Source organism: Dendronephthya gigantea, unplaced genomic scaffold (genome assembly GCF_004324835.1).
Source record: "Dendronephthya gigantea isolate DGI-Jeju-01 unplaced genomic scaffold, DenGig_1.0 000132F, whole genome shotgun sequence".
NCBI classification, from domain to species: domain Eukaryota; kingdom Metazoa; phylum Cnidaria; class Anthozoa; order Malacalcyonacea; family Nephtheidae; genus Dendronephthya; species Dendronephthya gigantea.
The window spans coordinates 27,812-46,124 of record NW_021163142.1 but is presented as its reverse complement, the minus strand read 5'-3'; the positions used below and the strand labels follow the sequence as shown (position 1 = coordinate 46,124).

Genomic DNA, 18,313 nt, shown 5'->3' with positions numbered 1-18,313 from the left:
TTCTTGAAAATATGAGGAATTTATTACCGCTCAAAGCAAATCGATATGCGCATGCTCCCATGCAAAGTGGCGTCGTCATAGTAATGTTGATATCTAAAAATAGGTTACCGGATTAGGCAAAATTAATAAGGATTAGGCTTATAAATTCCCTATAAATTCTAATAAATTAATCGATACGACTTCAAAGTAGGATTCGCCAGATACCACAATACCCTTGCTAATAGACTTTACTTTTTATCAGGACCTGTTTGCATGGAGCGAGTTATCCCAGCTAGCTAGGCGCATCAGAGGTGGAAGTCCTGAGCAAGACTCATGAAAGTCTTGAGCAATATTTTTTCAATATTTCTTCAAGATTTCTATAAAAGGCGGCAATCTGAACTCACATGACTTACGTTTTAACCCAAGTCTAGTTTACCCGTTCTGTTCAATTTTAGCGTATATTTTTCGATCAATAAATGGCCATGCATGCGATTTATTAGATGATCAAACCACATAATTTCCTATCATGGCACACGCGTGACGATTCTCCATGGTATACGTCTGCAGTAGTCAGCTGAAAGGCAGTTATCCACCAAATAATTATTACTTCATTAAATACATTGCAACAATTTATTAAACTAAGAAAAGTAAACATACAGTATGTGTAATTATAAAATATCAATCAAGTAATAATATATATCATGATTAAAAACATATATATTATGTTACACTAGTAAAATATTAAAAGCAAACTTTTCCAAGCTTTCGGACGAACGCGTCCATCATCAGGGAATAACTGGCGTAAAACAAATTCTAGCCTTAAATACGGTCTACAAATGTGCATACATTAACAAATTAAACAAATTCTAGCCTTAAATACGGTCTACAAATGTGCATACATTAATAATTATACAATAATAATTAAGCCTAAAGTTAAAACCTATTATAAGAGGAAGGGTACGCGTTCGTCCGAAAGCTTGGAAAAGTTTGCTTTTAATATTTTACTAGTGTAACATAATATATATGTTTTTAATCATGAGAGTTCCGAGTAACATAACCACATTACAATATATATCATGAATATTTGATCATTATATTGAAAGAAACATCACTGACTGTCATCCTAATGATGTAGCATTTCATATTACCTGAAACGATCGATATTATTATTACAAACTTTCATCATTAATCTCTCACCACCTGCAGATCACTTAACATTTAATTGCATATGGAACTTCAGTTGCAAGGGGAAGTTTTAGCCAGAAAACATGACAGCTTTTCGTTTAGCGATGATTTTTTTAGGGACATCGTTTTTGACGCTGAATCTCATTCCAGCTAAAAAATATGGTGCGAGTTCATCGTGGCATGTGTTTCCACGATTTCCAACACGTTGCTGTGAGTATCTTCAGCCTATGCTAGCTCTTTAAACATTAAACGCTTTATTTTTTGCCATCAAATTCTGTGCTAGCTTTCTTACTGCATGCACACAAGTAGAATTTGAGTTTCGAATTTGAATGTTGACTTTGCGTGAACAACCTCATTGTGCTGTGGTTGAAACACTCAAAGGACAGGGTAGGATTTTTTTTAAAGAAATTAGACTGTTTTTTATTGCACGTCATCTATAATACTAAAGTGTTTTTAAAAATTAATAAACCTCTTATGCGTGGGAAGGTCAGCAATGAAGATTACCATATCTTTATGATTGGATACATCAGAATAAGATGTCGTTTACTACTAAATCGAGGACTACTGCAAAGATCACTTTGTTTCACGATTTGAAACTATTGTTAGTGTCATTGAAAAACTTCACAATCCAAAACTTTTTAATTCTTAGTATTTTTATGTATGCTTAATATATATTTTAAATTTTTAGGCCTGTTTTAGCCGAATCAAATGCAAATAAACGTCTTGAACAAAGACTTTACTGAGCTCATTAACATTAGGTTCAGCCAGCACCTGAAAGGTTCGACGTCTAAAACATGTCTTATATATATTTATACAATTTCAAACACCTTTCGAAAAACACCATAAAATAGAGCATTTTATACAATTCGTTTGCATATATTTTTTGCAACGCAAAAAGTGAATATCTTCTACTTTTAATAATTATACTTCCGATGGTCCGTTATTTAGTTATTTAGCTACTATTCCCAGGATTACAGAAGACGCCAAACTGACAGACAACGTGATCGAGAATTTTACCAACAAAATAATTTGATTTCTTTAAACGCCGTCAGCCTATAAGAAAATAAACACAGCTGCTCGGTTTTAAAAATAAAATATAATTTTTTTATTTGAAGAATTGTTATTGAAGCACGGATTAATGTTTTTGCGAGGTGTTCAGCAACAATGGTTAAATGCATAAACAATTTGAATTTTTTTAATAAATTTGTCAGATTCTTATAGCCTTGGGAATGATCATGACAAACGAGTTTCCCGTTGTCATTAAATGTAGCCAAAGCATTTTAATTTCTGACGTATGGAATCAGGGGGCTGTAAAGATCGTTAATTGGGGAGGGGAATTCATACATTCACGTTCAGCATTACCCTTACTTAACGATTTTCCGCGCTCCCTGAATGGAATGTTGCATTTTATTATATTGGTAAAGCAGTAATGCGTATTGCGTAAGTGCATCAAACAAAAGCTTGAATTGCCCAATTTTTTTTTCAGCTGATATTATTGAGAAGTCTGGTGAAATTCACGATGCTCCTGGTGAGTTCTTGACGCTGGAATATTTTGTCTCCGTTCGAATTAGTGATCCGAGCGGTGAATGATGGTAAAAGGCATAATATTTCATCTACTTTAAACGCGTCCCAATGTAATTAAAAATACATTCAAATACTCATGCAGAATCCCCAGGTTCTTTTGAATCATTTAACATAAAGCGCAAATATAGATTGAGAAAAAATGAAGGCCCTGTTACACGGTGCAATTCCTTTTTTAAGACATGCAAATTTGGAAACTACCGAACTTTTATCTTTATCACGCTCCATGGTCCTCCTTGCACTCACATTTTAAAAATTCTTCACTAATTTACATCTCTTTAAAGTAGAATTGCATTGCAAGTTGCAAGGAAAATTGCACCGTGTAGCATGGACTTAAAATACAACGGATTTAATCAACCTATATAGATTGTCACCCTGCGTTACGATGTTGTTATATCGACCCCAAAAGATCAAGAATTCTTGTCGAGGCTCGTGTTACAGTGACAACGCCAGGATACTTCCCCTCATCAACATTCGCCATGTAAGAATAAAAACTGTTCTTTGATGTTTTGCATGGTGTTGTTAATTTCTTGTGATTTACACCATGTTTTTTGTTTATTTCTAAGCTCTCGGCCCGTGAGCTCTGGTCATCATCAGAGAAAAGTTTATTTTATTTAGTTTGTTTGTAATTGAACTTTTCTCCGATGATTGCCCGAGCTCACGGGCCGAAAGCTTAGAAATAAATAAATAACATGGTGTAAATTCACAAGAAATTAACAACTATAAGAGTAAAAACTTTCAAACAAAGTATAACAGAAATCTAAAGTTGCAGTAATTCTTTAAATTCTAAATTCAGATAAAAATTACACCAACCGGAATTGGAAAAGGAACATTGTAAAAAACGGTGTTTTAGGTAAAATACTCAAACTTTTTTTCTTAGAAATCTTTCAAACAATTCTTTGGTTAAACTTCAGGCAGCTGACTGGAAAAACCTGACACATCTGGAGTATCTGTAGGTGCATAATTTATGAACAAGGAAATTGTATCTTTTTAAGATATAAATATAATGTGGACGCAATTGAATTAATTTTTTCACTAGATGTCACCAAAACGATTTTAATTTTTTTATTTTTCTAGAGATCTCAGCATGAATATGATAAAGAGGCTGGACCATAAGATCTTATCTGGACTTCAAAATCTTAAATACTTGTAAGTTTTATAGTGAAAGCATTCGTGCAACATCTTCCATGCGAGGTCAAATTTCAAACGTTTGCAAAACTCGTTTTTATTTTTTAAACTTTTCTTTTAGCGACTTCTCAAGCAATAAGATTCGCAAAATTCCTGAAAATACGTTTCAACATCTAATATACTTACAATACCTGTGAGTGCCTCGCATTTTTATATCCGCGTTGTATTCGCCATACCACACCATAAGTTACATGCTCGTTTGTGGAAATTTCACAACAAACTGTGAGCAACGCTTTTAATATCTTTCTATATTTTCCACAAAAACAAATATCACACTTAGGTTACATAAAGTGCTTCAGGATTTAAAAGGAAACTCTTTTGTTTTACAATCTTTCGCCATAACACCCGTGGCACGACTTCAAACTATTGAATGTTTGTTTGCATGTCACTTTTTTCATCAATATAGTTAGATTTGGCTTTCTAATTTGACGAGCTTTTTTTCCGTAAGTTATGTGTCGCTGTTGTCGTCTAATAAAAACTCGAAATTACCAACACTTCAGATTTACAATATCTTCAATTTCAATTTATTTAAGACTTTCTTATTTGGGTAATCAAACCCTAGCTTTTTTCAAGCACGAATGTTTGCTGCTATAATAGCTTATACCCATTCCTAAACTTATTATCGACAGGGGAGTTGAAGCGTTGTCAGGCAAACATATCTTTGAATGATGTATAAAAATAATCTTGGTATTCTTAAACAATCTTTTCAAAGGGATTTGTCAAACAATTACTTAGACGAGGTTCCTGACAGAACATTTCAGCCTCTCGTATCGTTACGTTACCTGTAAGTACCACGTCTCTGCAGGCGCACACCACGCGATTTTTGTCGTTCGACTAAATTCTTGCGTGCGCGATGCCATTTTAAGCTATTCTTAGTTGGTAGGCTGCAATCGGGATATATGAAAAAAAAAGATTGTTATTTACCGATCAAAATCGGTGGACAAAAATCGCATCGTTTGCGCCTGAAAAGAAAGAAAATAGGGTTGCATATTTCAGTTTGGCCTAAAGGGCCAAGAAGGAGTAACTGTTTGTTTACTTATTTTACTGTTTTTCACGGTAATTGCTAATCCATGCAGAGAATTCCTTATCTTCCTTACCCAAAGGGATGGTTACTCGTTGTGAACAAATACGACATAGGCAGAGAGAAATGAACCGCCTGAAAAAAGAAGAAATCGTAACTCTTTGAATAACATTATTATTTGATAATATGCTTTAGGGATATTTCTCGAAATCGTTTTAGAAAAATTCCTAATAACACATTCAAACATCTGGTGTTCTTGCACACCCTGTAAGTATTCGGTTTCTCGTATATACCGGGTGTATGAAAATGTACCCCGTAAAATTTACCCATGAATATTTTTAGATTCATTTTCGTGCTTTTTCGACAATTATTTGGACTGAAAATTGCACTTTTTCAAATTTTGTTTAAAAAATCTGTCTTTCAATATAATCATGTATTATTCCTTAATAGGAGACTCTCAATTAATACTTTTGAAATCATACCTGGAAATACTTTCCAAAGCTTGGTCTCATTACGTTCTCTGTAAGTATATATGCTAAGAATTTTATAATTTCACAGTCACTAGATCGAGTTTTAGGGCATTTCTGCCAGATCTCCCTTTGTATGCAGAAAAAAACTTAGAACTTATTCCTCAATTTGCGATCTTTTTTTAGAGATTTGTCGAGTTGCAGGATTCGAAGAATTGAGGAGACAGCCTTTAACAATTTGGGAAATTTGACCGCGTTGTAAGACACATTCTCAATGCTTGGTTACCTTTTTTTTCTTTTGATGAATTGCATCTACAAACCTACATTTGGTTTTACCCCGCCCAATCTGGCAGAAACGCTTTCATCCCACGAGGAAATAATTTGTACATCAGCCGACCTAACCGTATATGGACTTGTATTTTTCGAATTCTAATTAACACAAACACATGAAAATATAATTTCCATGCTATATAAGAAATGAATAATCAGCGATTGTGTTTGTAGCACCGAAGACTAGAATAGATCTATATTTATGTGTATAATCTGTGATTTTAGGGACCTCAGTTCAAACCCAGTAAAGTCAATTGACAGTGGTGCCTTTTCTGGACTTACAAATTTAGAATACTTGTAAGTTTGAAAACTATTGTCCAGGGGCGGTTGTTCGAAAGGCGTTTAGCTTAAACGGTGAAGAAGCGAAATAAGATGGATAAGTTTAAAAATACTCTCGTGCATCTTGTTAATGATTGAACCTGCATCTTATGCATTAAATATGTACTTCCACTTAAAATTAAACTATTTACATCGAAATAGTTCAGCTCAGCTATTCAATAAAGAGATAATTATGTTTTCTATTTTGAACTTATCCACCCTTTAAGCTAAACGCCTTTCGAACAACCTGCCCGAGTTCGTTTTCTTGGCAGGTACTACAGGTAAAATTCTTAATGCTATAAAGTTACAACTATCACTTCAACGGCAAAACATCCTACGATTTCCAATAACTATCGTATGTAGATGTCATACATATATGCATAGAAAAAAAAACAAAAAAGGTTGTTTTAAACCTAAACAACCTAGAAAAACGATGCCTGGAGTTTCGTGTATTTCAATTCTCATACCAAAGAAGCTCATCTGCTGTTTTCAGTCTAATCGTCGTACATCGGATGGATCTTCCGGCACCATCGTTTTTATTATACCGTATTTTTCATCGTTTTTTTTTAGAAATATGTCAAACAACTACCAATTTGAAACTATTCCAGCAAACATGTTTCAACATCTCGTATCTTTACGCTATTTGTAAGTGACTGTGCTCTGTTGCTTTAAATGAGTTCCATTGACTTGTTTAACTGGTCGCGTTTGGTTAAGGTCACTTACACACAAACCCATTGAAACTACTCCATGACTCTTACTACTGCTAATTAACTAATAATCCACAGTGAACTGAAATAAGACTGGAACGCAAGCTGTGCGAAAAATTTGGCGGCAGTTATGATTTTACCTATGAAATTTCCGCGCCAGAGGTCTGGATCATACCTGCAAGAAAGGCTTCATGATCCGCCATCTTGGCTTCACTCATTAACGAGGGAAAGTCAGAGAGCTAGCGTTCCAGTTTTATTTGAGTTCACCACTAATCCATGACTAAAACTACTCCATGATGGTGGCATTATACGATTGCGTATAGCAGAACCGTGTTTCCGAGTCAAGCTCAAGGAGGAAGTTTCTGAGTTATAAATAACATGCGATAGAAAGTCATTATGCCTCTTTTTACATCCCTTTATGTTTTAGAAATTTGAAGTATACTGAAATAAAAAGAATCGAACCTGGAGGGTTTAGCGGTTTGCGAAATTTGATTTCTTTGTAAGTACACTACAAATAAACGTACACTTCATATTGTAGTTGTTTTATACTTTATTATATGAACGAAATTAATGTTTTACGCAAACAGAACCTAATTCTGATATTCTAAATACGCCGCTACTTATAAAACATCGTTACTCTGGGTGTATAAAAAAGAGGCAATCACTTAATATTCATATTTTTACTAAACACAATAGTGCAATAGTATTTCTAACTGTGTCGCTCACAAAGTGAATAATTTTTAATAATATAAGTGCTTATCTTTTTAAAAACACCCTGTATTCTTTTCCTTTTAGGGATTTGTCCAGTCATAAACTTGAAGTTCTTTCAAATAATTCATTTCAAGGGCTCGTGTCTTTACGCCACCTGTAAACATCGCGTTTCCATTATATAGTTTAATATAATTCTAACCATTTTTCCAAATCGAATTTCCTTTTCTGCCACTCTATCTGCCTATGGTATCTGTTACTTATATAAAATTTAGGGATTTAGGAATGCATTAGGTCTTTAATATTTTACGGATTACTATTAGGAGCCCTGTGATTGGCTGACCTCAATATGGAGCGCGATGATTAGCTGACCAATTGACACCCAAGTTCAAGATTTTGTAATCGGCACTGTTATTTTCGCGACCACATTTATCGCCGTTAACATGAATGTGAAGGACATTGATATTTCGAAAAGACATATTAGTCAGAGCTTTTATGCAAATTGCCATTCATTCTGAAGTTTATTACCTTTTTAGAACAGGTTTCGGTTGGAAAATAGATAGTTATTAAATTTATTGTTGCATCACATATCTTATGTAGCTAATGTGTGTCATTTTCAAACCATTTGTCGTAGAAAATTCAAGTTTCATCATAACATTATCAAAAGAATTGAACCAGGAGCTTTCAACGATTTACAAAATTTGACGAAGTTGTAAGTCACAATTGATTGGCGCGGATGAACGTGCCTTGAAAAAATGGCTTGTGTACAAATTTGCATTCATTACAAATTGCAACCATAAACTGTCTTTGCTGACCTCTATAGATAAATAGAGCAGCCGTTTTGGAGGTTAAAACATTTTGGTGGTCAAATTACTCACATTGTGTATTTCCACAAGCCGCCAAATATGTATAAATTCTAGGACGCGGAAACAAATTTATAAGGATCGTATTTTGGTAATACAATTATTCTTGGAAACAAAATCCAAATTCAGTAATCATTCTGTGCTTTTCTTTTAGAGATTTGTCGAAACATGCACTCAAGTATATTCCTAACCGTGCATTTCAGGGACTGGTGTCTCTACGATACCTGTAAGTGTCCTTTTTGTTCCATTTTTGAAATTATTCTTCAGCCAGACGCTTTAGGTGAGCACGAGCCCTTTAGACAAATTCTAATACAGACTTCGGTTTAGTAGTTGTTGTCTTGGCCAAATATCTAAAACTTAGCGCGTATATTTTCAAGGAAAGGACTGAAATTGCAAATTGCTCTAATGCAGTAATGCAACGACAGATTATCCTATCCCCGTGTTTATCTCTTTTGTTTCGTCAAATTGGCTCAACGTCACGTCTGTAAATGCGTATTGAATCTCTCTATTTTAGAGATTTGACAAGTAACAAAATTAAAAAAATTGGACGTGGAGCGTTTCACGACTTGGGAAACCTAATCGAGCTGTAAGAAAATGTCACATCTCACTTTTATAAATAAGGTTGTAGCTAACTCGGTGTTTTGCCCAACACGAAGTTTGAACTATAATTTAAACAAGCTTTCGACAAAGTTCAATTTCCCAGCAGTTTGTGCCAGTAAGATTGTTTAGCGCAAACTGAAATTCAAAAGATTTATTCCTTCTTACTGAAAAACCAACATTGCATAGTGCAGTCGAGAAAGGCAAAAACAACCAAATGTATTTATAAGCTAAACTATATGTACTACCTCATTTATATACAACTAAACTGAAAGTAATGTAAATATTTGCTTTAACGCATGGCTAAGCTAACCGCAACCGCGGCTTTTGAACAACTGGCCCTAAATCTCATAATTTTTCTCAATTGAGAAAATTTTGAATTTGATGCCCGCTTGCGTTTATTTGTATTATTATTAGTAATTTTGGCGACCTTCATTCTCTTCTTTAGAAATATGACTTACAATAAGGTTGAAAAAATTCCTCACGAAACAATCAAAGAACTGACGTCCTTGCGTTTGCTGTACGTATCTCAATTTCTTTTTTTGTGACCAAAATATTTTTCAGCGAAATAGTCTAACCCCGCGTTTTTGGCGAAGATTACAACAAACGTGCACCATGCAGTCAGAATAATCATTTTCGTATCTGTGTTTTATAGGAAGGTCGATTACTTCAATATTTGCTGCATTGCGCGGAAAATTAACCCAAGGTTAACTTGCGATTATACTGAAACAGTTCGAGAGGGTTTCTCAAATTGTAACGAACTTTTGAAGAATCCCTTTCTGAGGTACTCTGTATGGATTTTTGGACTTTTGGCGCTCGTTGGAAACCTTATCGTGGTAGTATGGCGATGCATTTCCCAAGACACGAACAAAGTTAATTCATTCTTTTTAACGAATCTTGCGGTAGCGGATTTGTTGATGGGTGTGTACATGTTGATCATTGCTGTAAAGGGCACCCAATGGAAAAACACTTTTTACTTGCATGATAAAAGCTGGCGGAAAAGTACTCTGTGTGTAATCGCTGGAGTGATATCAACTCTCTCAAGCGAGGTATCAGTATTTACCTTGGTGATGATAACGCTTGACCGTCTCGTCTGTATCGTCTTCCCGTTTCGATTCCAACGTTGGTCTATGAAGATAGCTTTCGTGTTAATGGCCGTGGTTTGGACTCTTGGCTGTGGCATCTGCATAGCAATGATAATGTATGATTATGAATTCTACGACAGGGATAATTACATCCCCTTTTTTGGCCGCTCAACCGTGTGCATACCATTGCAATTGTCCAGCGAGCGCATCTCTGGTTGGGAGTTCTGCCTCTTCGTGTTTCTTGTTCTTAATAGTATTTCGTTTCTTTTCATACTCCTGGCGTATGTGATCATGTATCGCACGGTGGTTAAGTCAGCAAAGGCGGTAAGTTTCCATTCAAAATTAAATTTTAAGCTTTTATATCATGCAGCTAAGGACACTCGGCTTTCTTCGCAATTGGCTCTGCTCATAATATTTGGGTACTCCATGATTTAGAAACTGCTCAAATTTCGCATATTTTGAATTTTTAATTGAACATAAACTCAATCTCTTATTCATTCAGAAATAGTGAAGTAAAATAGTAATAAATATTCCGACAGGACAGGATATTTTGAAAGATATGGCGATTTAAAATGTGAACTAAGTGTTTGTTTACATGAACGACTGTACCCTACCTTAAGAGTAATTCTTAAACAATTCCTCTGACAAGTCTTGCTTTTCTCTTGGCAGGAGAATCATTTGTTACTCGAAAATTAATTACAATTAAATATTTTACCCGAATATAGGTTAGATCAACAAGAATGAATCAAAATTCGTCACTTGCCAAACGCATGATGTTCATCATTTTAACTGATTTCCTCTGCTGGTTTCCTGTGATCATTATCAGTATCTTGGCATTAACAGGAAATTTGGATGATCCAACAAAGACGATATACGTCTGGATTGCTGTGTTCGTGTTACCCATCAACTCAACGATTAATCCCATACTTTATACTTTCTCTACATCGGATGTCTTCATGAAGATCCTGACGTGGCCTTTCAAATCGACTGCTTCTTCTAACATTTGAACAATATATAATGATGAATTTTCATTTGAGGAAAGGGATTGTGTAAAACTAAAAGCCAAAAATATTTCCTTCATGGTCTGCAAAGTGGTCGATGGATGATTTTGATTTTGATAAAAATTTCAAAAAAAAAATTTTCATGATTACTTTTCCAAAAATGTTTAGGTAGAATAAAAAAATCTGTTATTCGGCACAAGGTCTGGTGGTCAATTGGTGCAGTCAAGTAGATCGAGTCTAGTGAAGAATGTTCTTTCTTTATCATCTTGAAAAAATGGATTAGGTAAAATGAGTAATCGTGGAATTTTAGCTCAAGATATTTTGGTTGTAAAAATAGTATTAGGGGGGCAGGGGCAAAAGAAAAGTATTAGGTAAAATATATATCCCGAGTCGCGCTCAGGAAGTGATCTAGTGGAAGTGATTCAAATCGAAGGTTTGAATCCGTCAATATAACCCTTTTTCATTATGAAAATCGTGAAAAGGATAAAGTAAATTAAATAACCATGGTCGTTCAGCACAAGATTTCGTAGTCTAATGGCGAGGACAATGGTCTTCCAAGTAGTAAATCGATGGTTTGAATCCTACCGTAACCGTTTTTCATTATGAACTTCGTGAAAAGGATAAAGTAAATTAAATAACCATAGCCTTTCAGCACAAATCTTGTAGACTAGTGGCGAAGACAATGATCTCACAAGTGGTAAATCGATGGTTCGAATCCACCCGTAACCCTTTTTCATTATATAATTCGTGAAAAGAGTAAAGTAAATAAACCACCAGAGCCGTTCAGCACAAGATCTTGTAGCCCAGTAGAGAGGATATTGGTCTCCCCCGTGGTAAATCGAAGGTTCGAATCCTGCCATAACCGTTTTCCTTTAGGCACTTCGTGAAAAGGATAAAGTAAATGAAATAACCGTAGCCGCTAGCCCCAAGATCTTGTAGTCTAATGGCTAAGACAATGCTTTCCCAAGTGGTAAATCGATGGTTCGAATTCCTCCGTAACCCTTTTTCATTATGAACTTCGTGAGAAAGATAAAGTAAATTAAATAACCAACCGTTTAGCACAACATCTTGTAGTCCAGTGGTCAAGATGTCGGTCTCACTTGTCTAGAGTCGAAGGTTCGAATCTCGTTTTAGATAGAAATTTTCGTTATTTAAATTTCATGGCAGGGTTATGCAGAATAAGTTGGTGTAGGCTTCCAACAATCACCAGGTAGCCTTGTGGTAAAATCGTGGACTATCAAGTACAAGATCGGGGTATCAAGAACAGCATGGTACGTTTCTCATGGAAAAAAAGAGAAATGGTAGGTATGTTGTTCCGGGCAGGTTTATACTCGGTTAATCTTTGGAAATCAAAGTTAATCTTTAGGGAAATGAGGGGATAGTTAGGGTGAATTAGGGGTATATGAGTACAAAAAGACTTAGTAATTGGGCGCCTCGGCTCCCCGGGGCAAGGGGGGCGACCTCGGCTCCCCGGGGCAAGGGGGGAGGTATAGGTGAGAAAACAGTATATAAAATGTTTAAGTCTTTTTGTACTCATTTAAACCTCTTTACCCCTATTTATCCTCCTATTTACTCCTATGTGTCCCTACTTTTTCTTATCCCTAGATATCCCTAATTATCCCCTTACACAATTAAATGTTTGAAGAAAGCTTGCTTTGAAAGTCAGGAAAGGCGGGGGAAAGAGAACCCCCCTCAGTCTACTCCTCGCCCAAGGCGAGGGCATATTCGCCCTCTCGCTCTACTCCTCTCACACTCACAAATTCTCACTTTATTACCTTGTTGTTCTTTTTTGGTTTGTCCCGGGCTTGAAACATCGACTGCATACTTGACAGATCACCGTCTTCACCACTACACCACCAGTTCTTGTGGTGAACGCCAACAGTTTTTTATTTTACTTAATCCTTTTTTGGAAGGATCTTTGACGAAACTTAATACTTTTTGGTAGGATCTCAAATGAAATAACAATTTAAACTGATGAGTCACTGTAATGTTCATGATTTGTTTTCTCAAATCCTACGGACTGTATATCTTTACAGACCTTACTATCTTATTCGTAGCTTGTAACATAACACATACAGATATGAAATGCTTTAAAGCACTGTCTTTCCATAAGTTGGTTATATGCGGCCCAAGTGAAGCTAATGGTTACGGTGCGATTGTTTTGTATTTTTAATGAAGCGAAGTCGCAGTAAAGTACAAGAATTAAGAACAGCCGAATACTCAACTTACTGAGACTGGAATGTTGATAGCCGTAAAAACCGTCTGAATGTGTATTGCATGGGATATATGGGAAATTTATACGTGTGATGCATGGTTAAGGGTAATGCGTAATCATTACGATAATAACTGTGTTTATTTTTTGTAGCCTTGTTCCGTCCTTGACCGTGCTGATATTTCTGAAACTCGTCTGACTTACTGATCCGTCTAAATGCGCATTTAACGAGTTTCTCTTCCAGACGGGAAAGTTAGAATGAAAAATTCCGACGAGAAAGCCGTGTGTGATTCGCATTTCACATGAGATAAGTTTCCCGTCTTCGCGACTAATGAGTTTTCCGTCTTCGATGAGTTTCCCGTCTCTACTATGAACTCTCATAGTCAGGAGGCAACAAGCATTATACTCATCTGAAATCGCAAATGAAGCAAATATCCTGTTAAACAGACATTGACTATTTATTTCAAGACTTTGTTGTATAAAGAGTTGAAACACTAGCCGGTTCGTCGAATATAAACTGATACGCTTATCTAATACTTGAACCTTAGGACTGAAGAGACAAACTTCTTAACAACTACTGACGACCACATCGTTTTTCGATAAGCTATTGTTCTTTATTTGACTTAATCGTTTCTTCGAAGAACTTTTGAATGAATAATTATGAATCGTTGCCGTAATATTGTTGAGCTGCTGTTTGTTTTTTTGTTACCGCGATTAACTGCGGAAATTGCGCTTTTAAACAGAACTTCTTTTTTCTTAGCGTATTTTATATTCGACGAACCGGCTAAACAAGCTAATATTTCAGCTCTTTATACAAGAAAGTCTTGAAATAAATAGTCAATATCTGTTCATTAACTTTTCTTTTAAACCTATCTTGAAATGCATTGTTAATTCTTGTACTTTACTTTGACTTGACTTCATTAAAAATACAAAACAATCGCACCGTAACCATTAGCTTCACTTGGGCTTCATATAACTCACTTATGGATTGATAGTTCTTTAAGGCACTGCATACCTGTATGTGATATTTTAGCGAGAACACAAATTGCTAATATTACGTTACAGGCTACGAATAAGATACAGTGTGTGAGATTTGAGAAAATAAGTCATGAGGATTAAAGTGAACTCATCAGTTTAAGTATTTATTCATTTGAGATCCTACCAAAAGGTATCAAGTTTCGTCAAAGATCCTTCCAAAAAAGGATTAAGTAAAATAAAAAACTGCAGGCTTTCACCACAAGAACTGGTGGTGTAGTGGTGAAGACGGTGATCTGTCAAGAATGCAGTCGATGGTTCAAGCCCGGGACGAACCGAAAGAGAACAAAAAGGTAGTAAAGTGAGAATTTGTGAGTGTGAGAGGAGTAGAGCGAGAGGGCGAATATGCCCTCGCCTTGGGCGAGGAGTAGACTGAGGGGGGTTCTCTTTCCCCCGCCTTTCGTGACTTTCAAAGCAAGCTTTCTTCAAACATTTAATTGTGTAAGGGGATAATTAGGGATATCTAGGGATAAGAAAAAGTAGGGACACATAGGAGTAAATAGGGGTAAAGAGGTTTAAATGAGTACAAAAAGACTTAAACATTTTATATACTGTTTTCTCACCTATACCTCCCCCCTTGCCCCGGGGAGCCGAGGTGGCCCCCCTTGCCCCGGGGAGCCGAGGCCGCCCAATTACTAAGTCTTTTTGTACTCATATACCCCTAATTCACCCTAACTATCCCCTCATTTCCCTAAAGATTAACTTTGATTTCCAAAGATTAACCGAGTATAAACCTGTCCCGAACAACATACCTACCATTTCTCTTTTTGCCCATGAGAAACATACCATCCTGTTCTTGATACCCCAATCTTGTACTTGATAGTCCACGACTTTACCACAAGGCTAACTGGTGATTGTTGGAAGCCTACACCAACTTTTTCGTCATAACCCTGCCATGAAATTTAAATAACGAAAATTTCCATCTAAAACGAGATTCGAACCTTCCATTGTCGACACATGAGACCAACATCTTGACCACTAGACTACAATATCTGTTGCTGAATGGTTATCGTTATTTCATTTATTGTATCCTTTTCACGAAGTTCATGATCATAATGAAAATGGTTACGGTAGGATTCGAACCATCGATTTATTACTTGGGAGACCACTGTCCTCGCCACTAGACTACAAGATCTTGGCCCTAACGGCTATGGTTATTTAATTTACCTTATCCTTTTCACGAAGTTCATTATGAAAAAGAGTTATATTGAGGGATTCGAACCATCGATTTACCACGTGGCAGACCACTTTCCTCGCCACTAGACTATAAGATCTTGTGCTGAACGGTGGGTTATTTTATTTACTTTATCCTTTTCACGAAGTTCATAATGAAAAAGGGTTATGAAGGAATTCGAACCATCGATTTAACACTTGGGAGACCATTGCCTTTGCCATCAGACTTCAAGATCTTGGGCCTAACGGGTATAGTTATTTCATTTACTTTATCCTTTTCACGAAGTTCATAAAGGAAAACGGTTATGGTTGGATTCGAACCTTTGATTTACCACTGGGGAGACCATTGTCCTCGCCACTAGACCACAAGATTTTGTGCTGAAAGGCTGTGGTTATTTAATTTACTTTATTCTTTTCACGAAGTTCATAATGAAAATCGGTTAAACAAGGATTCGAACCGTCGATTTACCACTTAGGAGACCACTGTCTTCGCCACTAGACTACGAAATTTTGTGCTGAATGGTCATGGCTATTTAATTTACTTGATCCTTTTCACGAACTTAATAATGAGAAACTGTTAGGGAAAGATTCGAACCATCGATTTACTGTTTGGGAGACCATTTTCTTGGCCACTAGACTAAAAGATCTTGTGCTGAAAGGCTATGGTTATTTAATTTTCTTTATCTTTTTCACGAAGTTCATAATAAAAAACGGTAATCGAAGGATTCGAACCATCGATTTACATAAATTGATATCAGTTTACTTTGATAATCATGATTTATTCTCTTGTCTAAAACGCACAGAACTGAATCTTATTCGTAGCTTTAACCTAATAATATCAACATTTATGCTGATGCTAAAAATCCCTAAAATATTACAGGTATGGAGTCCATTGAGCAAAGAAGGAGCATCACCTCGCTATAAGCTTGTTTTATTTTTTTTCCTTGCGGTCCGAATTCATATTTTCCTTGCGGTCCGAATTCATACTTTAGCGTTGGCTAAGCGAGCGGTCCGTATGAGGCCGTATGGACCGCGCGAGATTTAAAAGCACAGAGCCACTGAAATTGTACTCCAAATCTTTAACATAACGCCGGCAACAGATATTAAATAACTCTACTTCTCTTAAGCTGTGTTTACACGGTACTATCCGTTCGTCACAACATCTTTGTCTCCATTAAATTATATTTTTGAATTTTTCATTGCTCTAAAACAAATATGCTCAAAGACGAAGTAGATTAGCTTTAGTAAATATTTGAAGCCATTTTTAGCATGTAACACATTTTAGAAAATTTTAATTTTGGTTTAAATTTACGAATTTTTCAATGTTCAAAAAACAAATAAAATGGGCTTAAAAAACGAAAAAAAGTCGTCGTAGAAAACATTTTAAAGCATTTTAAGCATGTTAACACATCTTAGAAAATCATCAATTTTCAAAGTGAATAAACAACTTAGCAGCTAATTGTTGGCATTATAATGGAATACTTTAACACAATAATTTCGTATAAATTATCGGTTTCAAAAAAGTACTTGAAATTGAAAAAAAAATCAAGATAAAAAGAGCTTTAAAAAATTGAAAAACTTCCACCTTCTCAGAAACTCATCTTTGCTTACCTCAAAAATAAGTAATTGTAACAGCAACTGTACAACAACAAATATAAACAACTGCATGTCCCATGGCGCGGAGTACTTTCAAGTGATGCAAAGAAACGCTTTTCACGCTTGCCTTGACCATGCAATGAGAATTCTCCTACGAAGATTTCTCTTTGCATATCGCTTCTTGTTTATACTTACACATCAATTTGTGCGTTTGGGACAGATCATAGATCAATTGACAAAAATTTCACTCACATGTTTTGATGTTCAAGTGACCGCCCAAACAGTTTTTGGTGTGTATATTGGACATTATGGCGGTGTGACTTCGCATTTTATCGTTTGCGTGATTATTTGCTCTTTACACACGTTATCATTTATCTTTCTATAAAACATTTGAATCACCTTTTAAACGTTTACTTTATATACTATAACTATTAAATATATTTCACACTAACTTTATATAACTATTAATACACACTTATACTTTATATAACTATTAATACACACTTACTTTATATAATTATTAATACACACTTATACTTTACATAACTAATAACTAGTGATATATATTTTAAACTAACTTTATTTTACATTTTCTTACTTTATTTCACACTTAGCCCCCAATATACAATAGAGTTTTTTATATACAAAATCCTTACCAAGTTTAGAATAGAACATTTGATATGAACTTCACTATAGCAGTGTGTTTACCGTGTGTTTGTTCTCTGTTTGTCAAACCAACATTGCAGAAATTGGTGTTTACCAAGTTTCAAGCCGAAAACCTTTCATTTCTGTATGAGTATAGACTAATGCTTAGGTGAGTTTGACGTTTAATATATTTAGAATATGCCTTTCAACAGCTTAAAAGTTTCCTTTCTTAACAGCGTCTTCGTCCAAAAGAATACTATTGAGTTGAGACAAGAATTGCACAAACCAAATGACATTCCCCAGGTTTTGCTTGCCAAGTACTGAATATTATCGACATTCAACGTAAAAGGAATAACAATGGCGGTTGGAAGGAAGGACAGAATCAAATAGGTGAGGATAACAATGAAACAAGATTTTGCCTGTTTTATCTCCTGAAGAAACATCTTCTTCCTTGTCATGTTCTCTGCAGAGAAAGCAACCTGCGGTCTGGCTTCTGAACTTTTCAACTTCCTAATGATCAAGAATATTCTGGTGTAGGCAAATCCAATAAAGGTGAACACAATCGATACCTGTGCCAATACATACATGTTCACAAATCGGTTGAATGCAAAAGAGAGAACAG

General features: G+C 35.5%; 1 protein-coding gene across 1 annotated transcript; it reads left to right on the top strand.

The window, feature by feature from the left end:
* The first annotated feature begins 1,493 nt into the window (after positions 1-1,493).
* On the top strand, positions 1,494-11,036 carry LOC114536217 (G-protein coupled receptor GRL101-like). The gene is made up of 18 exons (XM_028557545.1): positions 1,494-1,551; positions 2,651-2,746; positions 3,112-3,226; positions 3,626-3,697; positions 3,823-3,894; positions 3,995-4,066; positions 4,646-4,717; positions 5,150-5,221; positions 5,405-5,476; positions 5,608-5,679; positions 5,977-6,048; positions 6,640-6,714; positions 7,204-7,275; positions 8,502-8,573; positions 8,862-8,933; positions 9,393-9,464; positions 9,600-10,353; positions 10,755-11,036. The coding sequence occupies exons 1-18, from the start codon at positions 1,494-1,496 to the stop codon at positions 11,034-11,036; spliced, it is 2,244 nt and encodes a 747-aa protein (XP_028413346.1).
* The last annotated feature ends 7,277 nt before the right edge of the window (positions 11,037-18,313 follow it).